Consider the following 27,193-nt stretch of genomic DNA (forward strand, 5'->3'; position numbering starts at 1 on the left):
TTTTTGGTTCCTACATTTTATTTCTGTTCTTTTCTATTTTTACACCTTCCTCATTTTCAGTTTTAACTCTGGCAGCACAGTGTTTGCTTCCATCTCATTTGTGACAGTGCTGAGACTGCTGCTGCCTTACACAGAGCAGAAATGACTTCTTACCCATCTACCTTACCAGTGTCTAGAATCTTTTGTCCTCTTTGGAGGAGGAAAAGCTTTTTATTCACTGTGGGGGACATGTAATCCCAAAGAACTGCTGAGATAGGACAAGGCACAATGAAACATCTAGCAATTCTGTTAGAGGCACTCCAGGGTTGGCTTGGAGTGTCTGTGTCTTGAATTGATTTTACATTGACTTTGGTGAGGGGACAGGACCAGATGAAAAGGGCAGAAATGTTCAACTATCCATTGGGCAGCTGTGCCCTGACACATAGTCAGGGCAAGGGTGTAGGTGGACAAGATCCCTGTCAGTGGTGTATATAATGAACAGTTCTTCCCCAAGAATATATGTTAGAGGCTCTGAAAAAAGTCCTTTTTGTCAAGGAGGAAAAAAAAAAAAAGCAAATAAAAAAACAATATGCCAATTGTTAATTGTTCCTCATTGCATTGTGGAAAACTTCATGTAGATCCAATTTTTTTGATCCTTCTTTTTATTAGCTATAAGGAAGAATCACAAATTCACCTGTGAGCAACCCCCACCTTGTTAACCCAGAGCACTGAGTGCCATTTCCAGTTGTTCCTCAGACACCTCCTCCTCCATTTGTTAGTCAAAAGATATTCATAGAAAAATCAGTCCTGGCTGGCAGTGCAGACAGAGCAGGAGATGTGCATCAGTGATCTTTGTGCACAACAGAGAATATCACAGAAGCAATAGATTGAAAAAGACCTCTGAGATCCTTGAGTCCATCCTATACCCAAACACTGCCATAGACTAGAGCATGGCACTGAGTGCCACGTCAGTCTTTCCTTAAACTCCTCTGGGGACAGTGACCCCACCACCTCCCTGTGCAGCCCATCCCAGTCTCTGAACCAGACACCAGACACATCTAAACAAAAGCTTGCTCTTGTGTTATGAAGTCATATCCATGGGATATTTACTTCAATGTGCAACTGTTTATTTTACTGTAATCCCTGTAGTATGTGATGAGCATCCACATGAAGACACTCCAACATGTGATTCAGATAAGAAACTGCTTGATAAAATGGAATATAGTATATTTGAAATTACTTTCAAGGTTGAACATTTCAGAAATAAAGTAAGTGCATCAAGTTTAGGATCATGTTAAATTATCAAACCATATTAATTTAATATTTATGACAAGTAGTCTCATAACTGTGGGTCTTGATTTATATTTTTTTCCGTGTGTAAGTTTTTGTACTGCAAATAATTTATTTAGTTGACAGAATAAAACTATGTTTGTGAGAGGAATTATCACATAACACACCATTGATTTGGCTTCAGCCACATTCTGTTGCTTCTGTGAGCTCCTTAGGCTGTCTTGCCTATAAAAAAATTTTCAAAAAAATATTTTTTTCCTTTTACTTAACAATATTCTTTCTTTTTGCCCCCTTTCTCTTTCACCTTTTAACTGTACTCATAGCCTGTAGGGTAAGCAGCCTTACAGGGGTTTAAGGGAAAGTGTCATGGATCAGAAAAATTAGGAATCCTTCTGTGTGTGCTCTAGGTGGATGAGTTGTCGGTTCAAGTGTCATTGATTTTCCTAGACAAAATATTAACTTTCCAATAGGTTGCCTTCCTGATGTGCTTGTGTGAACAGTGGAAAACTATACTTAGTCTAAGTGCACTGGTTTTGCTTTGGGGTCAGAGTAGTGAAATCATGCAACAGCCTGTTGAACAAAGGATAATTAAGAAGGTTTTCATCTAATTTGAAACTAATTAATTCACTAGATAGCATTTTTATGAAATTGAGGAACAATCTACAATAGGATCAGAGCTTGTACTATGAATATTAGGTAGTTAATGGGTCTGCCCTTCATCTGTCTAAAATATTTTCCTTACTCTCAAATATTTAATGTAATTTTTTCCCCGTTCAATATTCTTCTCCATAGAATTTCCTCAGATTTAGCCCATTTTTAAATACAACAAGAAAGCATTTGATGTTCAATAAGCTCACTTTCCCTCACTGGTCTGCGTTTTCTGAATGTTACAAAGGGTGGCTCAGCGAGAGAAGCAGCGCTGGCCAAGCTGTTTTGTAATGTAATGTATTGAGAGAGAAGGGGAGGGAAAGGAAGCCCAGCAGAGGACTGGTGATGAGCTCCTCATCCAGTACAACTAAAGGTGTCTCCCCTCACTCTTCTGATACTTTCAGGAAAGGATGCAGAAAATCACTTTTCTGGTGGTGAATTGTCAGAGGAAGTCTACACCTGCCTGCCCTGCAGAGAAGGATGTTCTTTCTGCACAGATGATACCCCCTGCTATGCACAGGAGGACAAGTACTTACGGCTGGCTATCATCTCCTTCCAAACGCTCTGTATGCTGCTGGATTTCATAAGCATGCTGGTGGTCTACCATTTCCGCAAGGCAAAGGTAAACCCGCGTCTTTCACTTCGCCGTTCCTCCTCACGGCGTGTGGAGCTTATCTTGGGGCTGTAGCCTCCCATTTTGGGAGTCAGCTTCTCAGACAAGGAGCACGGCTCAAGGGGAGGATGGGGTTTCCAAACAGGATGTTTTCCAAAATTGTTTATGTGGTTTCGTGGAAAACAAAACAAAACAAACAAACAAAAACCACAAAAAGCCCCCAAAAAACCAAAAAACAGCCCCAAAGAAAGCTGAGCAATTTGTGTCTTCCAATGAGATATGCTTGCATTTATAGATGTTCAGCGAAAATCAAGGGAACTGTTAAGTAATTTTGGGAAATCAAACCAATTAATTGTGCACGTGTCTAAGGGGACATGGGGTTTTTAGAAACTTGGGATCGTGAAAGTCTCTGCATTACCACTACTGGGAATGATTGGTTTCACTATATTTGAGAGACTAGCTGAAAAATAATTTTGGGAAAGAGAAATCTTTCTGAATGATTCTAGTTCCTCAAGAGTTTAAATGTGATTCTATGGTTAAAGATTCTTATTTTTTTGACTAAAGCATGAGTATACTAAGGAGTGTCTGTAAATTGCTGATGCAGCATTTATGTACTAAGTTAATGAACTTTCTGCTTTTACCTGACTGAAAATCTGATGACATCTCTTGGAATATCACTGTTGCCTCAGTAAATGCAGAATATTCTCTGAAACTTCAAATTTTCTAAAAAGAAATTAAGTGAAAATGGCATATATTCACTACCTACATTTGGGAAACGTAGGTGTGCACACAGTATGGTACATTATTGAAATTAATAGCTTCATTCACTTTCTATAACTAGATCAGTATTTCCATTTTGATTTTTGGAACACTTGATCCCACAGTTTCCCTGATCCTGCAGTGTCTGTGTTACAAATGCGTGGCTTATTTTGAAAGACTTTAATATCCTGCCAGGAAATCACAGAACGAACAGTAACATTCCTTTTTTTTTCTCCCTCTTCTGTTTCTGTCAGTGTCTTTGTATTTAATGATATTACATTAAATGATTCAAATTACTTAATTGTATTCATAAAGTTTTTTGTTATGAAAAGTTTCTTGTAGGCATCTGTTTGGTTACTTGACATTAACTTAGCAGAAGAACTTCATTCCGGTTTTGTGAGGTTTTAATCTGGTAATGTTTATGTCTGGCAATGTCTGTGACATTTTTAATCATAGACAACATCAAGACAAGCATTTCTTGTGAGCAAAAACTATTTCTAGACTTACAAAGTGATATGCAGCTATTGCAAGCTGGGCCTGACTTTTTTTACATACTGAAATGCTGATTGTTTTATAGGAAATATTTCTGTTTTCTCAGAAATAAGTTGAGGAATAATTTTCACTTTTGCACTTGTACACTTGCATATGTTCTGATATAGATATCTGCTAGAGTGAAATATGTAACTTTATTAGACATAACACAGAAATCTTGTGTTTCTCAAAACCTGCTAGTCATGAAAAAGACATTTTTACATTTGTGATGATTAGCCATTTCTCCAAAGTAGTCTAAGAGTAAAGAAACACATGGAATCTGAATCTTTAATACCAAAGCAATACTGAAGAGGCATATGCACATCTTTCATTGTTTCTGAAGTGCGTTCCAGTCGTTAGGAAAAAGTTTGTACTTATGTTTTTCCAGACTCCCTCTTACCATTAGAAATCATGACATAGGAATGAGTGAGAATCAGACATAAAGAAAAAAAATAAAAAAAAAATTCCCTGAAAGAAAAATGATGCCTTTGAGACATTGCAGTTCATTCAGTTGACTAGAGGTGGATTCAGTTTCAGTTTTGGTACCTTACAGGAGAGTTGACTTTTCTCTAAATGTGTGTCTCACAAGGAAAAGGGAAGGAAACATGAGACAAAAGAAATAATATGGTGATTAACAAACCTTTCCATTATGATTGAAGTTTTCAAGGAATAGAAACTGATAGATTTTTCATTGCTTTTCATGTAATTCAGTTGAGTTTTTCTTGGGTATTCCTTTAGTGTTCTTTATCTTATTGGTACAGCATGAAAAGTATCTTGTGTGTTTACCATGAAATGAGAAGTTGCATGAAGGGCGAACATACTGAGAACAATGAGTATTTGCAGAAGAAAACTGCTGGTTACATTGGAAAATGACAGAAATTTGGAGTGAAGGAAGAAAACTAGTAGCTTACTATGTACTCTCTGCCAAGGAGGTAAAATCATGAAAATGAAAGAATACATACTGAAGTATATTCAAAATATCTGCCTTTTTTGAGAATTTCCAACTGTTAGTGAAGCAAACCACAATTAGGTTAGTGTATATGTCTGTGATTAAAGTTGCTGTGTTAAACTGCTCATTTCCATTGTGCTGTGTGGGAGTTAGAGGAGAGCATTTCTTTGGATTCTCTCCCACACGTAACACTACAGTATTCAAATGGTTGCAAAAATAGTTTTTAATGCAACATTATAACAGAAAAAGCAGTATGCTGCTTTTCAAGAAGCGAACTTCAAAGTGTTCAAGGGAGCAAAAGATGGGAGTTGAAAATAAAAGATGCTAAATGAAGGGCCTTTCAGTGCTGAAAGGAATGAAGAGTAGATATGTGGCATTTTGATCTGGCTGTTGATCAGTAAAATCAGAAAGTAAATGGGATCAGGTTACCTCTTTAGTAAAAGTGACTGTAGAATACTTCTCAATGCTTGTGGTAATTACTGCCTTCAAAAAAACTAAGGTCCTGAAAAGTTAAGGTCTGCCAACAGAAAGCACTTGGGAAGAAACACCCCAGGCACCTTGGCAGTGATATTCTGAGTATAATTCACAAAAACAATGATAAAAGTTCATAAGTATCCTTTTGGTTATGATGGAAGTGAAAAGACATTTTTTTGTCTTAAAAGAAAATCAACTTTATCAGTAAGAGCAGATGCAAATCTCTTATAAATGTTATTAAATGATTGTAAGTATTATTATAGGTATTTGTATTATTTTTTATATATTATTATTATTATAAGTATTATTTAGGGAAGTGAAAAAATACCTCAGCTATTCAGATCACACTGGTGGCTCTTCTTACAGAGGAAAATTGCCATTGGCCTAGTTTTGTCAGCAGTGTGGAATATATGTGAGATCCAAGGCAGCTGCTAAAAGACCAACCAAGGGTTAACAGAGCATGGCAATGAGAACAGAGACCTTTTGGGCAATTACTGCCAAAGTGGTGCTGACAAAATGTGATGATACAAGTTTAATTTGACATGATCTTTATTACTGACCTAGGCTGTAATAATAAGACTCTACAGAGAACCTGGTAAATACCAGCTTGTGAGTTCCCACTCGGAGTTTGACAAAATAAATGGTAATAAATAGGCAAAGCCTATAGCAAGCCAGATGAGTAGCTTTTAAAAGCCAGGCTTCTCTTTAGAGGGACTTCTATAAGTCTCTCAAATTTTAAGTCTCTTCTTCTAGAACTTCTTTAGGTTCCTCTGAAGAATCCTCTTCAGACTTCTGCCTAGAAAACTGCTGAACTATCTACTGTGTAATAAACTTACATTAATAGCTGTAGAGGAGCAAGGGAAGATAGGAAATGTGACATCTGTATTTATAAAGACTCCCTATAATAGTGACAAGAACTGAAGATCAGTAGGTCCAACTTACACACTTGAAAATTCAGAGTAATGGTAATAATAGAATTACTGGGTCCCTGGGCAAGTGTGGGAAGTGGGCTTTTGTGAGATTTGATGCCCTCCAAATGTATTTGTAGCTCTGTGAAGTGGGGGTTATGAGCATGAGGGTACTTCTTCCAAGGTCTGCCACCAAAAGCTCTTAAAAGTTATGGTCTCAAGGGACTAGGTGAGCTGCACTATTTGTAGGTAACCAAGGGGTGGCAGAAGAATAGACAGGGCAGGAAATACAGTATAAAATCATGTACAGCAGTGAGATGTTGATGTGCAAACATAGATATCTTCAAGGTTCTTCTTAGGGTATCATTAGAGGGATTAAAGATCAGTGGGTCTCCCAAATGTTCACAGGATCTCTCAGATGTTTTTTAGAAATGGAGTAGTTGCATGACACAACTTTTAGTTGTTTTATGTCACTCATTGGCAAAGAAGAATATCAGAGGTCCCAAACTATAAAGCAATTCAAATAGGAAGGAATCACAGAGGATATATATATATATACACTTATATATTTCTAGGGTGTTAAACACAGTGATTTTGGTGAAAAAATCTGGTGCTGCAAGGCCATAATTTTATTGTTGGAAACTTGGAGGATAGGTCAGGAAGAATCATTCCCAGCTTCTTTAATAATGCAGCACAGGCTGTGAAGTGAGGTAGGACACAAGAGTCTAAATCAGAATATCTTTTGTTCTCTTGACAAAGAGTCATTAAGCTAGATTTCATGTCTGTTCTTGAAAACCTTGTAGTTATTAATGTAGACTTGCACATTTGACAAAACAAAATGCAGCTTGTTCATCCATCAAAACACAGTTGATCCAAACTACTGGTACCACTGACCAATCTTGAAAGTAGTGACTTCAAGCAGTGGTTGGAATTGGCCAAAAGAACAAAATGGAATGGCAAAAAGAAACTGTGACAAAGCTCCAATCAATGCTGTGGAATTCATTTGAGGCTTTGTCAAACAAAGTGACTGAAAGTGACTCAGCAGCCCTGAGATCAGCTCAGCAGTAATGTTATTAAACTGCAAGAGTCATAACTGGAGAAAGTCACAGGCAGAAAAAAGTGGCCCTTTGCCAGCAGAAGGAAGAACTCCAAAACGATAAGAACAAAAATAATTTGGAAGAAGGCACAGAAGGAGTAACAGAAGCTAAACCACTAGTGAAAAGCTTTGTAGGGGAAAGACAGAAGATGAAAAATATAACAGATAAAGAGGATATGCTACTGCTATAATGGGAAAAGACAAAGCGTTTCAGCAGGAGAGTAGATGGGGAAATATGCCAAACAAAGAGGAAAGAGGAAAAATAATTCATAGCTGATAGAGAAGGGAAATCAGAAGTGTGGATCACTTCAATGAAGTATTTGCTGTGGACAGCCCTCGTGCCAATCAGTAGTGAAAGCTGGAAGCCATGAACTTGGTATTGACACAAGGTGCAAGAGGCTCAAAAACTCCAGGGAGATGAAAATTTGTGAAATCCCATCAGAAAAGCTGACAGCAGCTGACAGCACCAGTTTAATTCCACTGAGGGAATTGTGTAGTGAAGCCTGGGAAAAAGAGATCTTTCCTCAATAGTGAAAATGTTGGAATTCTATTTTGACTGCTCTGACAGTGATTTTCCTGAATCTGACCTGGGAAGATGGTGAGGCTTCTGCAGTGTCAGAGAAGTAAAGGGACCCTGGATGCAGAACAAGGAATAGGCTCAGTGCTTTTGATGGTCATGTTATGTGTCTTAGCAATGACAGAGGAGTCTGTAAAGGCTGTAAGGCTCCTCTTATTTCCTTGGTTTTCAGAGGTTTTGACAGAGTTTGGGTATCACAAGATTTTGAGAACAACTTTCAGCCTTATCAAGTCAGATTTTCATGGCTGTATACATTAGAGAATGTATAAAGCATTCTCTAAATTGAACAAGGAACAAAACAGCTCAAGGTGATACTAGCAAACATCTTTATGTGCTGTGGCATTATTATTGATTTAATAATGCAAACATCAGGATAGAAAACACATCCAAAAAGAATGAGGCTAAGCTAACAAAAGTTGTAACACAAGGGCAGAAATCATGGATATTAAAACAAATATTCTCAAAAATGAGAAGCTGAACAATGATTTTGTGAGAAAAAGGCATCAACAAAATAGGAGAATTCATCTGTATGAGCCGTACTGTGTGGACCAAGGGAGAGCTCAAACAGGGAGTGACCAACAGCAGCACTGATTACATGCAGTGTAAGGGTGGCAAAGCTACTGGAAAGAAACTGAACATTTAAATAACTATGAATAAAAATCAGATTTGTTTTTTAAAATTTCAGACTTAACATAGGGCTGGAAAACTATCAGAGCCTTAAAGAGAAAGCCAGCTGCGTTGTAATCATGTTTGTAAAAGTACTGGACTGTGGAAGGACATTACCTGCAAAGAACCTAAAAGACTCATCAGTTATCAGGCTGCTGTTTTCAAGTGAATTGGAAGAGCTGAAAACAACTGACCTTTGCATAGCAGCCTACCACCTCAAACAGGGAGCTCTCAGGTAGAATACAGCCGCTGTGAGGAATTGTAAGTATCCTTAAGAAATGCCAAGCACCTCTAGTGGCAAAGGGAACAGAGAAGTTGATCTCAGCCATAGAGTGGAAGAGACTAACTGCTCCTTTGCAATGAAGGAGAGATGAGAGTGTGCCAGCCTTGACTCATGCTAGACCTTTTCAGAAGGGTCTTGTTTGCTGGGAGTTCTCATTCAGATCAATGCTAAAGGCTTCAGAGTAGTTGCACTAAAGCCAAAAAAAGCTTTGCCCTCATCTCACCATCTTGCAGTGCTGCCAGGTTCTGACAGTAGGGGAACAGAAAGCGAGCATGGGGATCTGTTCTTTCCATCTTCTGTGGCCAGCATCTCTGGATGTAAATCCAGCACGTCAAGGTAAAATTGGTACCAAGTGAGCACACTTGGAACAAGTAGTTTGCAGCTCTGAAAAATAATGGAAAAAATGCTTAGAGTTCAGCAGAGTAATTTGGTATTGTCATATGGCATTAACAGTGATGAAGGACTGTGATAGAGCACATTGGAATGAAGGGCTTTGCCCTGTTCAAGACCCTTTCCAATTGCAAATATTGGAAATTTTTAACTAAATTATGTTTTATTGTACTGGTCTTCTCCACCCCTATCTTCTCCAACCCCCGCTTTAATGAACATTCAGGAACTGTTGGAAATACAGAAATACAAATACTTTCAGTGAGTGGAGGACAATATGCATCTTGAACGCTGATCAAGGTAAATACAGCTAACATAACATCATCAACAGGAATAAATGATTTTCACTCTCTTGAGGGAAATGTGGCAAATAATAGCTATAGAGTGTTTTTATATGGTTTTTATTCTGTCAAATACAGATTTTCAGTTTGGAGTTCAGGATGGCTAGATACACTCTGCCACCAATATCCCATTTTTTTTATTCAGTGTAAATATATTTAAGTGTTCTGCTAAACAGGATTTCAAAACTGTGAAGATAGTCCCTAAGCAATGCAATTTTAAGCACTGCACAGAACTGCACATAGATGGAAAGGCAACATGCAAATTTGTGCTGTAGTTTCCCTTTCTAATATTGAAGAATCAAGAATGTCTTTTCTCCCTTACTGCTGCTGTGATAGGATACAGTAATTCAGAATGAGGTAATCACAGGCTATTGATGTGTGATACATCTTTAAATATTAAAGCATGCTGGCTTTGCAAACATACCTCTTTTTCTAATGTAAATTAGCCAATCCTTTTTTCCTTTTTTTGACTCCACAGTGGCATCTTGATGTGCTTATGCCTGGATGGCTTTCATCTTTGGTGCACATTCTGCTTTTTTCTCCCTAGACAACAATTTCTGACATTTCAGCTGAAGTGGAAACTTGATAGAGGGAAGAGATCTTGCGCAGATGGAGCAGCTGCCTTTACATGCTGTGCTGGTGGGCATACCTGATAGTTCACTCAACATATACACATTCTGTGCAGTGCATTAGATACCCTTCCTTCACCCTATCCTAGGGTGAGAACCTAGTTTCTTGTGATTTCTCAGGAAGTGTGTTTTAGTCTTCAGGTGTGCAAGTTTAAAGATATCGCCGATGTTGTTTTCAAAACTGTTGTTTTTAGTGGAATTCTCACTTCCTTTATTTGCATGCCCATTTTTTTGTGTAGTTCAGATGTGCCTTTAGGGATGCTGTACTTTCTTAACTCCCAGATAAATAATTTAAGAGTGCCATATGGGCAGTATAAGAAGTGGAGGGGCCTGCAGCAACAGTTGAGTCTCAGGGAGGATGGACTGGCTGCTGGAGTTCCCAAAGGCAGCAGGCATTGGCAGGCATGGCTGCAGTGTTTGCAGGGTGTTGAGTGTATTCACTTCATAACGCCAAAGGTTTCACATGAGCAGTCTGTATTTACATTCTAATACACAGTTTAGAGGCATCAAGTGCTTGTGAATAGAAGAATAAACTACAGGCACTATAGGCCTAATGAATACAAAAGTGTGAAGAAAATAAAGGTCTAGAAATGAAATATGTTCATTGATTTCAGTTCAGCCTCATAAAAACAGCTAATGGGAAGAGCAGGGTTGTAGGAAGCAAAAAATGTGCTCTAGATACAGTCTACTCCTAATGGACAAGGTAGGTCATAAAAATAACTTTTCATCAATACTCAGCAGTAGCTCTAAGGATTCAAAAGCTGCAATCTTCTCTGTATAATTTTACATTAAGCCAATGCATGTCTCTACAAAGTTGAATTGCACAACAAATTAAGGGAATAATCTGGAAAACATTCTTGGTTTTTCAAGGAATGCACTGCCTTTGAAGTGATGTCAATCAGCCATGGATTGTGACACATTGGCTCCACTTTGACACTGAAAATGATTCCTGGCCTTCGCTTTCTTAATCTTAATGTCTTGCTGTACAATGTGAATAATTTTTACCTTCTGTTCTATCAGTACTCCTCAAACTCTGCAGTACAGAGTCCTAGAATTCAAACAAATGGAGCTGGTAGTGCGCTTGCAGTGTAAAGGTGCTGGTTATAGCTGTCACCAAAGAAAAAGCTGTAGTTGCCTTGAAGGCCTATGTTCACTTAATTCTATTACACTATGATTTCATTTTAAAAATAAATTATGAAAAATTAAGTAATTGAATTCTTGAATTCCAGCAAATATTTTCCAACAATTTACTACTATTACAGCATAGAAAAAAAAATTTCCAAAGCTGTTTCAGAGTCACAAATTAAACTGAGCAAACTGCTAAGATTTTTGCTTGTCTGTTACTCTGGGATTCCTGCTGAGTCTTGTACTTATAGCCTTTACAGGTTGTCTGAGTAGACTGAACAGTCTGTCACATGATGATTAGCTGTCCCCACCGATTCTTTGATGCAGTAACTGCAGGACAGTTGCATTTATCTGAAGTTTCATTTGAGTTCCTGAATGGGCATTTACAGATTTGCTAGGAAGAGACTTCCTATCATGTCAGCAGAATAATGGCGACATTATTTATTTATTCTGCTATTTGTCTTGGAGTTGTATCCTGCTGTGAGCCTTCCTTGTACAATCGATAGCAATAGCAAAGACCCTAGTGGCTTGCATGAGGTCTTTAGCATGCCTCCCTCTCCAAGAGAAGACTTCTGTCTGAAACAGACCTTTTTGTTTTAAAGGTCTAATAGCAAGACCACATTTTGATGTTGAAAAACCAGTTTAACTAAGGAGAAGTTCTTACAAAGATGAGAAAACAGGGTTTTTTTAAGTTTTACCTAGAGAGAAGAAATAAGTAACATAAATTAAGAAACAGGGAAAGTAAACACCAGAAAAAAATGTAGCATGAGAGCTTTCAAATAGTAGAAATAACACTGTATTGGAAACCTCATTCTAGGAAAAGACTTGCATTTTTTACTGCATGTTTGTAACTACAAAACTTTTAGTTAATGGTAGAATGTTACCATGAAGAGAAACTTCATGCTGTTTTTAATATTTTGGTTGTTTGATTGGTTTTGGCTGTATCATGTGGTACAATCTGAATACAGATCACTGAGACTAAAACATATTCCTGTTCTTCATTATTTTCTTCATCTCTTTGGGTAAAAGTTGAAGGTTTTTAGGAGCAGGCTCATGCTGTCTGCTTCTCATTAGGACTTTGTGCTATGAACACAGTCACATTGCTTTTTGCCTTCTTGTCCCAGCCATGCTTCCCCCTGTCTGGAATAAACCGTAACATTTTTCTCTGACATCTTCTCATCAACTTCAGTACAACAGAAAAGATCTCCTTGATCTCCTCCTGCTTCCCTCTAGGACATCTCAGCTACTGCTTTCATAGTTACTGTAGCAACCTGCTTGTTGCCAAACGTCATTTTGGGCTCTGGAGCTCGCTGTGCCTCTGGCTATGTCTAAGCCTTGCTCAACTCCTTCTGAGCTCCCTTTTAAGAAATGTTCTGCTAGTCAGCAGCCCTAAGTTTATTGTCTCAGCTTGGTGTCTTGTATCTTGAGTGTTGCAGTGTCCTTTCAGCTGGCTGTGGCAGATGCAGTCACAGCCTGCTCCTGTCTGTTCAAAATGATGCTGCACATGATTTACTGCTCTGACACTTCCTGTTGTCCTCATTGCATCTCCCTCTTGACATCATACCTGAGCTGTATAGCTCTGGATTTTTCAATTCCCACATGAGCTTTTTTCTGTCTCCTAATGCCCTTTCTTTGATGTAGAAGTGTCAACACCAGCCTCATCTTGTTTCCTCTTCCAAAAAACACCCCTTGTTCCCTTCATGCTTTCCTCATGCTTGGTGGAGGCTTTTTTAGATCATCCCCTGCTCTCTATATCTATATCATATCTTCATATCTAGATATCTAGATATCTAGATATCTAGATATCTATATCTGTATATCTATATCTATATATCTATATCATGTCTTCAGATTCAAGTGTTGAAAAGTATGTGACTTAGAGTGGGATAATGATAGGCTGGGACTACTAATTGCTAGTTTGGAAATGTGACATTGCCTTGTTGTTCCATTGTTCTTCTCATCTGCCCTTATCCTTATGCTGTCCCTTGTCTTAAACTCTTAACTTTGTGCAGATAGCACAGACATTTTCACTTTTTCCTTGTGCAGGGTCTGCACTGATCTGAGGCTTCCCTGGGGCTGGGCCTTCCTTGCATAGGAGTATTTCCTTCAAAGACAAATATGCTTTTATTTCCAGTGAAACATACATTCCATGATCTTAACTTAATGAGAGATTACTTAGCTTAATTAATTCTGAAGAGCTCAAAAAATTTCACCATTTTTGAGATTAGGATTTCTCAGATGCAGGTATTCATTTGGACTGGTTTAGCACTTGGCTCTTGTAAAGTAAAAGTGAATAAAATTAACTGACGTTGGATTTAAAACCTTCAGAATTATGAGGTTATTAATTAATGATTAAAAAATTGAAATGAAATTAATATAATGATTTTCATCTTAGTTAATTTCTATGTCATGAAAATAATGAGATTTTTTTACCTCAATAAAATTTATTCTAACACTTCTCACATAATTTTCAGTTTCTTTCCTCTGAGAAGTTATGAATCTTGAACTTTGCAGTCAGGTTGGTTTTTTATCTTTTTACCATAAACTATTTATTTCTGTGTGATTGAACTACCATTTATACAGACAATTTCAGTGAGCTGTGGTTTATCTTCTGTAATAGGTGAGGTCATGTTGAATAAGAAAGCTGAAATTTAGTTCAGACATTCTGAAGCTATTTGTAAACTAAATAGAGGAACATACTGAGCCTCACCTCCTGCTCATGAAATTTTGTTTCCTATTTCATCAGACTTCTTGTGTATTCAATTTAATCTCTTGGTGACCAGGCAACTATCAATATTAGAATTCATTTTATTCTTGAAAATAATGTCTTTGGATCTTCATTTAATTTCTGTGTTCATTGAATGCATAACCTAGTGAAACAGACACCTCAAGTGATCCAGATTTTTGATGATTATCATTGTACATATTCATCTTTTATATTAACCATAAAGCTATGCATAGACTGAAATTGAACTTAGGTGTTTACCTCATTACTGATTTCCTTTCATGTATATATTTACCACTATTGCATAAGAAGCAGGTACCTTGGTCTAAGCAATATGTCCCCAAGGAAGGAATTTCTGCTCTTATAGGAAAAGATGTCCCTGGGGCATTAACCATTTCTATTGTGAGGGTTCTTCACCAGCAAATACTGTTTTCTCAAATATCTGTCTTGTAGGTGGTGTAGTGCAACTTAGATGAAGCAATGCCCTTGTTTCTAAATGCAGAATATCTTACCTTCATCATGATTTATCACAACAGATTTCATTACTTGTGTCAAAGAAAGGATCGAGGGCCACAGTAATTGAAAAATAAAATATTTGTGGATTTCTTGGATGCCTGACATCTTGTGTACTTTTGAAATAAAATTACTTTATGATTGATAGCCTTTGTTTTTCCTGACTTTTTTTTCAAGTTAAAAGTAAATGTAATAATTATATTGTTTGAGCTCAGCTATAACTAGTAATAGAAAAAAAAATTGATCTCCATGTAAGTATTCTTCAAAGGCTTGAAAGGGGAATGAAAGAATATGATGATTATATTTATTTGGTTTAGGAATACTGCACAAAACCTGCAAATGGCAGAAAATTCTGGCAATTTGTCAATACATTTTAAGTGGCAGCCCGTAATTGTAGGCCTATCTTTGGAAAATTGGGGTTTGCTGTGAATATTTCTGTACTTGCAATCTGTATTCTAATAGGAGGCTATGATTCAAATAGGTTAAAAGTATTTGTTAGTGTGATGAAAGGTTGAGCAGGACACATGATTTCCTCTTCATTATTTTACAGAGAAATTTTCTAAGGAGGTAAAACTCCTTCCCCCTTGAACTGAATAGCTTTTCCTGCAGTTATATGGGAATGAGTTGCTTGAATTTTGTACCTCAACCAACAATAATGAAATTAAAGCAAAGCCTTGCTACAGAATTCAACATTTGTACTTTCATGGGTAGCAGTCCTAATAAGTCCCTGAATTTATTATCAAGAAAAGAAATAACTTATGACACTAGAGTTATAGGATACTAACTGAGGATTCAGAAGACTCCTTCCAGTTGCTTTTGTGCCCATTCTTTAGTCCCCACTATTGCTCTTCCAGGTGAGAATAACATTAGGATAACCATCACTATGAAATGCAGTTCCACTCTTTTCTGCAACTCTTGATATCGGTGTCTGGGAACTGGCAACTTCTGTCCCATAATAGAAAAGCCAATCATCTTGTTGTTGCTCAGCCTCAGGGACAGAAGGAGGAATCTCTGCTTTCTATTTCTTAAAAGTCAACTTTAATGGAGATAAAGTTCCTGAAAATTAGCACTTCAGTTTTTCCATATGGCTCTTTCCCTCTCTCTCTTCTAAGGAAGACAGCAGTGTCTTTGTGGTTGGGAAAAGGTGTATGGGATAAGAGGAAAAGGGTTCAGTGGGCTTTAGAAAAACAGCACATGGAAATCGAGACAAAAATATAGTCGTAGTGGAAAAAAAATTATTTGTTGGAAAGGTGTATCTTAGTAAGAAAAGCAGCTGGTAATAAAACATTTCAACCAGCTCCACTTCAGACCATGTGTTTTCAACTTGACAAAAATCTCTTCTCACTTCTGTCATTTAATAAAAAATAATTTTAAATAAATAAATAATAACAAATAATAAATATTCTAATATATTTACTAAATATATAAAAATATAAATAAATAATATATATAAAAGAAATAATCTAAAATAATTTAAAATAATTTAAAATAAAGAACCACCTGTACCAGGAATAAAAAGAATTTGAACAGGAAGAGTTTTCAGAGAAGTAAGACAGATTTGGGAATACAGTCCTGTAAAGTCTCATCACATCTCCCATGTCCTCATGTGCAGAGTGGGGTGGATCTGCCAGACCTGCACCACAAGGGTCCTCCTGGGAGCACTGAGAGCGAGCACACTGCCTTCACATCAACCTTTAGCTACGCTTTTTGTTTCACTTCTTTTGAGACAATTTGCATGGTAATTCTTCTAGTCACTTCTGTTGGTGTCAGAGGCACAGAAAATAGGCCTGTATATCTGTGGTGCCTGGCTCTGACATCCAGGAGAGCACTGAGCTTAGCCTAAAACCATGGAGGCAGCTTTTAAAGTTAAGAAACTAAAAGTGTGAGTGTGCAAGTTAGATAGAGTTTTCTTAAGTTACTGGGTGAGAAGGTTTAAGTTTAGGGTTTAAGCTAAGTTAGTAAGAGACACCATGGAGAATTTAGGGCATTGTCCCTTTCTCCTTCTTCTTTCTTCTTCATCTTCTTTTAAGGGTTTTTGGGTAGTAATGAGTGTTTGGATAAAGAATTCAGCGGTGTAACACACAGGTGTCAAGTCATTGGGTCACTAAAAGAAATAATTTACTTGGCATTTGATTATTGGACAGATAGACACATAAAAGACCTTGGAGAGAGTCTTTGTTCTCCATTTTGCACCTTTCTATCTTAGCCCCTTGTACTCTCTATATATGTAATATAGGTAAGGAAAGAATGAACAACAGAGCCCGAACACAAGAAAACTGCTTCTCTCTCAGTCCTGGGGAAAAAGAACCCAACCACCAGTTGTTTTTGACCAGTGACAACTTCAAATATATGAGCTTAGCACAGCAGAGCAAACCTGTGCCCATTCTCTATATTTCCTTGCTTCTCTACCATTCAGTCACGTATGCATATGTACTTTCCAGTTACATGTGGAGTGTAGATACACTTTCAGTTTAATAAATATGAATGTATTCAAAGTTGAGATCAAAGAAGTGTATCTGAATTTTTTTCTCTAATACGATTTTTTCTGTTATATATACAAATTATATATATAAATGTAAAAATAATTACATATAATAAAAAATTATATATAAAATAACATTTAATTTTTTTTTCTGAGATGCTTTATTTATCTGAAAGGCATTTCACATTCTGGTGAAACCACATTTGTAAAATGAAATTTTCTGTAAATCACAGCCCTCCTTGGTCATTCTTTATATTACAGAAGTGGCATAAGTGTTTAACAAAAGTGAAAAATATGAAAATATGCCAACCTTCTCCCCTCACTAGGTTTCTATGGTACCATGCTCATTTAATACACAGTGACATGTGGCCCTGGAGGAACCTGCAGTCTTCCTGGACTGACACCAAAAGTCTACAGTTCAGTTAATTCAGTATTACACAATGTAACTGACACAGGATGACTTTAATTTTATTTTGGCTTTTATAATTTTTTTTCTCCACTATGAAAATACTTTAACACTTATATCACTGATTTATGTGATGATATTCATGAATTCAGTGCTAATTAATGCTGTTGTATCTCCTGGATTGCTTAGGACTACAGACAGTTGAAATGCAGTATCTTCTGTGCTTGTTTTGTTACACTTGATGCACCTTGGGCAGCTAGACTTTTTTAAATTCCCCGCGTGCAAATAATTATTTAATATTTATTTATGACCCTTTAGCAGTGGCCAAGAGGCATGTATGGCTTTCTTAACAGGATTTTTCACAGAAATGGTGTTACTTTCTGAAACTGAAGGATAAGGAATGACTGTTTATCTCAAATGCTACTAATGATGCCTGGATAGAATGGGTGGATGGACAACTGAGCAAATCCCAAGGCATAAATCAGTCTTTCACAAACAGTGTTTTTTGCAGACCTAGAAAGGTGAATGGTATAGGTAGCTAAGTATGGAAGTTAGTATGAAGCTAGAAACAAAATAAATTGCAGCATTACTTAGGTGTCAGCAGTGTGTAACCAGAGACAAGGAAATCCAGAAAGGACAGTTCTACTGACACCAGTAAGTAACAGCAGAAATTAAACCCTGAATGGGAAATGGACATACAGACAAAGTGGCAATAAACAGACTGAACACAATATGAACAGCCAGAAAAATAAGTAAAAAACAAAATAAATCCAAACAAGCAAGACAGATGCAAAACACCCCAAACAGCTATTAAAAAAGAAAAAATGAAAAGAAAAAGAAAAAAACACAAATATTACACCCAGGTGGAAGAAATTCCCACTGCATGAAATTTCAGGGTTGTGTCCTAAAGCACAATTTATGTGAGCTCCATTGGAGAATTTTATTTGTGCAGCCTGTATAGGTGGACATTGGCTGGTGGAGACTTTGGGCTATCATAGATTTCCTTTCTTCTGTTTATTTTCTTCAAGGACCAAGAGCTTTTTTTCCTGAGGTGTGTGGGTATATTCACTGCTGTGTGTCTTGCAGATGCCCATAAAGTGAAGCATTTGTTCCTGCCCCCAGCCATGCCTTAGGGACTCATATTTGCAAAGTCTTTACAGTGAAAGATTAAGCTTTTGCTGGAAAACCTATTATTCACAGACTTCTGGAAATACCTGTATATCTAATCAATATTTTTAGTAAAATAATTTTGAAGCTTTCTGCTTTAGTTTGGTTTTCTTCTTTTTAGTTAATCCCTGCTATTAATGTTTCAGTGCTGGATAATTTTTTTCTTCCTGGACTTCATGGGCTATAGTGGTCATTATTGAAGAAAAAAAATATTTTAAAATCAAGTGTTAAAATATCTCTTTTTCTTTGCAGTAGAGAAAATCAACAGTTTCAAAAATGTAGTTTAGGAAAATGCTTACACTTCAATTTCCAACCTGATTTTCTTTTCTCTATACTTATGTAAAAATAGTTGTACTATTTTGTATTTGAAGTTTTGAGCTTTTCTTCATCATTGTGGATAGCACTCATCCCTGCTGGAATGTCTATTCCATTTGCCAAGGAATCCTGTTTAGAAGAGCAGCGATACCTGTAAGCATTACAGATTAAAACCGTTCTCCTGGTACCAAAGACTGAGGTGAAATTACGGCCAAAACCTGGATTCAAGCCCATTTTGAATTCCAGCGTTGCTCTGTAAGCCACACTTCTTTTAGGGCAGGAGGCAGAAATGCAGAGATAGAATATGCAGAGAACAGTCCCTACCAGAACACAGGTGAGAAGAAGATCATGGGATAGTTTATTGTTACGAAGAAGATCTGGAAATGCTGCAGCTCTTTGCCCCATCAGGTTGTCTTATGATCATGCTGCCCAGAAACAAGCTTGATAAGAAAAGACTGATCAGGATGTGAAAAACTTTTTCAGAAAAGAATGTCCACATGGGACTTAAATGGACTTTAGAAGTTTTAGATAATTTTCATCTTCTCTATATGAAGCTCATTTCAGTTGCTGTGGTGGTCATTCTGGTATATGGAGATTCATTGTACATAATAAGAAAAAAAATACTCTTTAGTGGTTTGAGTATTGCTCAGACATGAAAGACATGAGCTCATTGACCTCTGCCAAAGCCTTGTATGATGTTGGAGCCACCCGTGGACGGGAGGGCACTGGCATGATAAAAAACATTATCCCACCTCTCAAGATCTTATTGGCTTATTCCCTTATCTGGCTCAAACCCAGCTTCTTGCTAAACAAAGATTGATTTGTCATTGTCATCCTCTGGTGCTCACAGGCTCTGCACCTGGGCTGTACCTTGCACATATCAGCAAAAGCACCCCTGCTTTTGAAGTTGTCAATTCTTTGAGTCATTAACCCTTTAACATTTCAGTTTCTTACAAGTGTTGATGTTTTCTCTTTAAGATAAGGCATAGTTCCACAGTACATAAATCATCAAACTTATTGGAACACACTTTGTATTAGGAAAAAGAATTTTTTTTTTTTATTTTTTTATTTTAAGATTTAAGAAAACCATGTTGGTTTTCTTAACCCACATGTGGTGAGGAAATGGCATAGTATTTTACAATCCTGATAAGTTAATGAATCAACATCTTTGTAAAAAATTGTAAAAAAAAAAAAGTAAGTACACTTGCAGTTTAAGAGCACACTCCATATTCAGTAAAATTGTAGATTATTCATACTTATTATGGAAGCCAAGTCATTAATGTTAAATGAGAAAAAATATTCTAGGGACTTCTTGAAATTTAAACAATGCAGAACAAATTCTACAATTAAATTCATGTCTGTAATTCCCATGATCCCTATGTCTTGACACTTGAGAGCAAATTTAGCAGTTTCAAATCATACCCAGGTAATGTCTGTTGATTAGAATTTAACAGGAAAAAGATTTTTTAGATTTAATTTTTGTTAAACACAACCATTGTAATGGGCCTGTGATTTAAAGAGTGTGGAGCATGCAAGCATGACAGACAGCTTAATAAACATTATTGTTTATACACTGAGAAAAGTGAGGGTACCTTTATGAAAATGGCACACAGGATTTTCTAATATTTTGTGTTGTTTTTTGTCTTCTAGAGTATCAGGGCTTCAGGGCTGGTGCTGTTGGAAACCATTCTTTTTGGATCACTTCTTCTGTACTTCCCAGTAAGTCAAAGTATAACTTTAAAAAAAATTATACCCTTGCCAACATTTTAAAACATTGTATGAATGACTCTGGTGAAAATGTAAATGCAAAAACTATTTATTAATTATTAGTTTAATCTGACTACAAAATGTGCTGTGTTCTGTAAATATTCATAAAAACACTCAAATGTTTTACTGTATGTGTAGTAATTCTCCATTTTCAATTTGGTAAAATTGCCAGTAGTTTGATTGGAAGTTTTTGGGTGTTCTGGGTTAAAATGAGATTTTGCTTTGAAAGACAGTACCTCTCTAATCTATGGTATGGGTGAGAAAAGGAAGATATGTAAAAGAAAGACACTGATTTTACCAAACATTTCTGTGTAATGTAGTAGGAAGAAGATTATATTTTTCAGTGCATTACTGGTTTCAGTGCATTACTGGAGTGTATTTTGATGTTCCTGAAGGTATGTGGCCTCTTCAATGCCATGTCTTTGGGAAAATTAGATGACATTAGCCTTACCCTGTAAGTGGGAAAAAAAAAGAACTATATGAGAAATATATCACAAAACTCATTTGTATCCATTCTCCTTTCAAAAGTCCCAGAAGAACTGAGTTTGCTGATTGCCACATAAACCCAAAACAATGACTAGATAAAACAAGACATCAAAGTGTATATTGAAGAAGTTGATAGAAACTTGTCCAGGTTGGGAGACAATAAAAGATGGAGTTGTGGGCTATTTTAAAATATGTTTATGTTTTCTTTCCCTCAGTAATCAGAATTTCTTGTGCTTTTACAGACCATCACATAGTTACTGAAAGATGAGCTGGATAGCAAAACTCTTCAGTAGCTGCAGAACAAGTAGGAAATAAACTGCAGCAGAATGTGTGAAGAGTACTATAAAAAACCACAAACCCTGGTGGAATTTTTATACATTCTTTTTCAAATAGTGCGGGCCTTTCAAGTTCTAAAGAAAAAGTGTATGCATTTGGGATAGTTTTATTTATTTTTTCATCTTTCACTTTGCAGAAGTCAGGGAAATGAAAGTTTTTGGTTTTCTTATGTTGGACAAAAGTTTTTTACAACTTGCAATAAATACATCTCCCATGGGTTTTCAGATGTTCTTTTGTGTACCTTTTCAGTGAACAGAAGAGAAAGCCCATGCACTGCCTCCTCAGCTGGTGCTGTGGAGCATTTACAGGAATTCGTGGTGTAAAGCATTATGCAAGAGGTTTCCTTTCCATGGCTGTCTCCTCTTTGCTTTCTCAGAGAACCTTGGGGCCAGCTAATGGCTTCCCCAGGCAGATGCTCAATTAGAACCAGTCAATGTCTGTACAGCCTCAGCTCCAAACTCTGAGAAGCCTCACCACAGCTCATCAGAACTGTGTCTGCAGTCTGTTCACCTGTTCTTCAGTTCATTTCCCAGGGCTTGTCTTGGTCCTCCATTTGCTGGGTTTCACGAAGGATGACCACTCTTTGGTGGCTGTCTGTCTTCAGGTGTGCTCAGCACCTGGGACACTGAGATCCTGCTGTGGAGAAAGATATGTCCCAGCAGTTGACTTGAAGGACTGTGCTGTTGGATGCAAGAGCTGGTGGCCATCCACAATCTATAAATGCAGAGGGAGAAGAAAGGGAGTGGTTCTGGGAGAAGAAGTTCAATAACCCAAGCATCCCTTCAGCTCTTCACTGACATTTAAGCCCCCCCCCCTTTTTTTTTCCACTGACATTAAGGATGTTAAATGTACCATGAGTGCAAAATGACTGTTTGATGTATTATGAGGAAAAAAATTTTTGCTGGAAATTCCTGATTATATCCCATATAGCCCATATCCCAGATGGGATGTAGAGACTTGACCAGAGTTTATGTTTCTCTGCACATCTCAAGTTCCTAATATATAATGCTGAGAACACATTCTATTAGAAATGAATAGGCAAAGTGTATGACTTGGCTTCTCTCTTCTAGCAGTTTTATGTTCCCACGCTCTTTGCTGGGAACTCTTCTTTCTTATACAGGGAATTACTAATCAGGCTGTTACTCCTACAGACTTGGGAAAAAAAAGAGAGCAATTTTATCATTTCTATTTTGAGGATTTTAGGGGAGGGATGTAGCAAATGTGGTAGTGGGAGGTCCTTTGTATTTTCAGATGGAGAAATAAATCCTTATTCCTCCAACCAGAAAAATATGGTTTTGTAAAATCAAAGATCAGAAATATCAGCTTTCCAATATCCCTGCCTCTCAATTCACTGCAAGGAAGTTTTCACCAATTTCTGCTTCAGGGCAAGACAATGAAACAGTAAATGTGTGAAAGCTATAAAGCATAGTCATTTTAAGAAAGAAGAGCTGCAAGGTGTGAATTATGAGGGGTTAGTCCTTGGAATGTGAACTCTCAATGTTTTGCTGTACATGGACAGAATCTAAATGTACTCACCTGCTTATTGTCTGGGAAAGGAGCACAAAGCAGAGCAGAATGACATGGGAAAGACAACCCAAGCTTTAAACAGAATCGTGTTTGCACCAGCTTACACTCACACACACATTCATTCATAGCAGGGTGTAGAGCATATTGTCAATATACATGTTGGTCATAGGTCATGTACCTGCAAAGTAGATTTTGTTTTTCCTGGGTCATATTTATTTTCCCCTTCATGTTATTTGGTGGTTTTATTTGCTTCTGAGAAGAATTGGGAATATTTTGGGACCTAGAGATGTGGTTAAAGATGTAGTAATATGTGCCCAGAGGCTTTTTCATTGTTTCAGCTATTTGATTTAGTCCTCATTTTATACTAGAGGAGTACCTTAGAGGTCTAAGACCAGTTAATATAGCACTCACATCTTATATGCCCAAGTTAGGCTGTGTTTTCCACAGGTAGTATGAAATGCCAGTTAATGTATGGAATGGAGTTCATAAGCACCACTGCAGGAGGTTGTTCTCTTTCAATATGAGGTTGTTTTCCTTTTCTGTCATCTCTTCTTCTTCTATTGTGATTTGGAATGTAACACTAAAAAGCTTTACTTTCACACTCAACCAAGTGTGGAATTACACAGCTTGGCTTAGTGCATGTAACAATGTAAAGATATTAAGGGATGGCATTTCAGTTCTAAATAACTGAAATCTCTATTCATTTGAGGATTCAGTGCAAAATTACATTCTTATTTAAAAACAAAATCCCCTCAGATTTTCTCAACACTGCTTTAAGTCTTTGGCATCTTTGTTCTCCACTCCTCTACACTTCCCTAATTCTTTCTTTTTCTAGATCTGTTTACTCAGTCTGTCTCAGATTGTTTGAGAGCCTTCAGCATACAAATTTCACCGTGTCTAGAAGGGGTTTATTGCATCGTTTATTGCATCTCTGACTCTCCCTACCCTCCAATTAAATGTAAACCAAAACCTACTTTGTTACATTGCTGAATTTCTTTCACTAATTGTTGTTGTTTTCATGCCTACATGCAGTAATCTATTCATGGTGTAACACCATTAATTGAAAAATAATATCACCAGTCAGCTGCTTTTGGTGAGAAAAACAGCTGTTACAATGCCCTTCTAACCAAATGGGAAGTGCAAATGATGGTCTCCACCTAAATTAATTATTCAAGTTCTGCCATTCTCATAACAACACTGATCTTTCCTGAATTATAAGCAGGCAGATGAGCTTTGTCTATTACAAATGCATAGATTTTACTCAGAAGTTTCTGGGCAGCTCGCATTTCTGAAGTTGTCATTTCTTATATTTTCTGCAGTCTCATAGTAACATCTCTAATTTGCCTTTACTTAGTCTTTCCAATTATCAGTGGATCTCCTCCAAATGAACACTAGGCTTTCTAATTGATTTTTGTTTATATTTCGTCATCCTTAGGTTTTCAACAGAAAGCCAAAACCCAGCCATCTTATGGATGAGTCCCTTAATTCCTGTACTTGGCATCTGAGGGGAGGAATCTCATTACCTTCCTTGTTCAGAAATACTATTTTGAAACCTTTAGACCTTTCTTTACTCTGTCTTGCTAATGCTTTGAACATGCTACTACAAGTTTAAAGACTCTTTGCTTGCTACAAAGGCCTTCAAATAAAGTGATCAGTAGCACAATGTTGTAAGAGAAAAGCTGTTAATTGCATTAGAGTTCAGACCTCAGGTGACTTTAGACTTCTGTAATGGACACAAGTTGAAAAATAGGAGATTCCGATAGGATATCAAGAAACTTTTTATTAAGTGTGAGGATTGTCAATTACCAAAACTCTTTGTCCAGAGTTTATGAAATACCCATCTTTGGAGGTGTCAGGACTTGACTGGGCCCAGGTCTTGAGCAACGTGACCTACTTTTGGGTAGGGGGCTGAGGTTGATGACCTCCCTTCCAAATGAAATTCTGTGAATCTGTGTTTTTTATGTATATATCCATAGCTGAGACAGTCACCCTATGCTCACCAAATCCTGAAGCGGAACTGGGCCTTTTATGACTTGTTTGAGACCTGCAATTTGAAGATGAGGTGCATGGACTTCATGGACTATAAATGAAGTCTGAGGTACTGGCCTCAAATGGTGATGAATTCTGCCCTAGGCAGCTAGGATTACCTGATATATTAAATAGTTCCCATACTGCTAGTCTATATTACCTGAAACTCCAAAATACAGGTAATGGATTGCATGATATATGATATAATTTCTATAATCAGTGATTAAAGTTAAGTGAGTATGATGATGCAAAGTCCAAGGGAATAATTTCTTCTCCATGCTCTTGATAAAGCAGCTAAGAAGTACTAGATTTAAGTTCCAGCAAGTCAAAGTTGTTAGACAGTGAGGCTGAGTGTTGTAGCAGTGAGGTCAGCTAGATCATGGGATGGACTAGCTTGGGAGACTGCAGAGGATCTTTTTAAAATCTTATGATTTTTTTCTTTCAATCTTCTCTTCCTTTGGCTAAAAAAGTCCAAATTCATTACAGCTTTCCCTTGTTTTTCCAAACTGCAAATTGTAACAAAGCAATATTGTTCCCAATTTAGAGAAACAGAGCTGTGGGGTGGGGGGCATTGACTTCCTAATGCTGAGGAAGTAGTTCAGTCATGAATCCTGGAATAAACTTTGTGCTCAGACATCTTGTTGCCTGTGTTAGGTGTTAAGATCTGTTTCTGGGGTTGTCTTATTCCCTCTTTCATACTCAAGCTACAATCACCTACCCTTTTGTGTTATGAGAAGTAATAGAAAGTGGGGAGTCGTGGAGCTTAGATATGGATATGGGGTTTTTTCCCCCTCGAATGATCTGTACGTGTGTTAGCATGGAAGAAATGAGCTATGAAGTTTGAGAGCCTGAGACTGTGGTAGTGAATACAGTCCTGAGCAGAGCAAGGTCACTGGAAAACTCTGGTTTTGATATTAATGAATGTGAAAATAGAACATTGCAAAATACTCTTATGCATTTGTCCCTCAAATAAGGGATGTGTTACAAAAGCATAGTCACCACTTATTCCAGACACATTGATGTGCACTGAGGCCAACAGAAAAATTTGCTTTTTCCAACACATTTAGAGCTGCAAGTCTGCTCTGATACCCCAGATGTTTCAGGTTTATTCTTTTGCAATTTTTTTGCATTGCCTTTACTCACAAAATAGTGTTTAAAGCTTTTAGAACAAACACGTCACTTTATTCTTGTTTGGGTAAAGAACAAGCCTGTCTTTGGTGTTCACGTCACTGAAGTCCGAGGACACAGTGCAAATATCTGCTCTAAAATAATCACTACAGATTTCTTTAGTACTCTAGGAAAGGGTCTTTCCATTTTATTTGGATCACAGTGGATTAGCTATCCAGACAATGCAAAAGGCAGATTTTAAACACCATGTTGCAAGGATTTTATATGTACATTGTATGCTTGTGCATAGAAGTGAGGGAACCAGACAGAAGAAGATGCAGTAGTTAATCTCTCTTGGTCAATGTCCTTGTCAGATGAACATATTTTTGAAGTTAGCATGCAACCAGTAAACCAATACCTTTTTTTTTTGAGAGCCAGCTTACTTTAAATGGAAAAACCAGAAGTCAGCTAGTGTAGCCTCTGCATTGCAGGCTACAAAATACAGAAACCTCATTAGGTACTGGAAACACTTGTGTCCTTGCCCTGAACCATGCTAAGAAAAATGTTTATGACTGTTTTTACTGATAGGAAGCAAGCACTGAATATTTTCTGCTTTTTGAATACGCTTATTTAAAATGTCAGAAAAATAAGATACATGTGATAGTTATTCATGGTTCTGTTGCCACTAATCTATACAACTATCCTAAAAATTCTGGCAACTACTGTCAGGGAGGTAACTAGAGGCTGTTGTTAATGTGATTATCCACATTAAGAACTGTGATTAGGCAGGGCTGTATGTCTCCTGATCTTAATTACATATTTTCTCTGTGTGTATTAGGGTATTGGAAACAGAGTAGAGCTATGGAATCATAAATTCTAAGAGATTATACAGGTGGATTTTGGTGAGGAGTGTTTGTGTATGTTCTCTGTGTCTGTGTGTGTGCTGTGTTCCCAGGTTACCTTTAGCTGGAAGGGACCTCAGGAGGCCTCTACTCCAACTTCCTGCACAAGGGACAGTCAGCTGTAAGATTTTATACAAAACAAGATTACTAAGGGCTTTATCCAATAGGTCTTAAAAA

The 27,193-nt window shown here is 37.2% G+C and overlaps 1 protein-coding gene across 2 annotated transcripts in view; it reads left to right on the top strand.

The window, feature by feature from the left end:
* The window catches only part of GPR158 (G protein-coupled receptor 158), a 180,844-nt gene that overhangs the window by 82,801 nt on the left and 70,850 nt on the right, over positions 1-27,193 (top strand). For both annotated transcript variants that reach the window (XM_086861388.1, XM_086861377.1), the window contains exons 4-5: positions 2,322-2,539; positions 20,514-20,582. In XM_086861388.1, coding sequence (XP_086717514.1) covers positions 2,322-2,539; positions 20,514-20,582 — 287 coding nt within the window. The remainder of the gene's footprint in view (positions 1-2,321; positions 2,540-20,513; positions 20,583-27,193) is intronic.

The sequence above is a fragment of the Cyanistes caeruleus genome, chromosome 1 (assembly GCF_971803275.1).
Source record: "Cyanistes caeruleus chromosome 1, bCyaCae1.hap1.1, whole genome shotgun sequence".
In the NCBI taxonomy this organism is placed as follows: Eukaryota; Metazoa; Chordata; class Aves; order Passeriformes; family Paridae; genus Cyanistes; species Cyanistes caeruleus.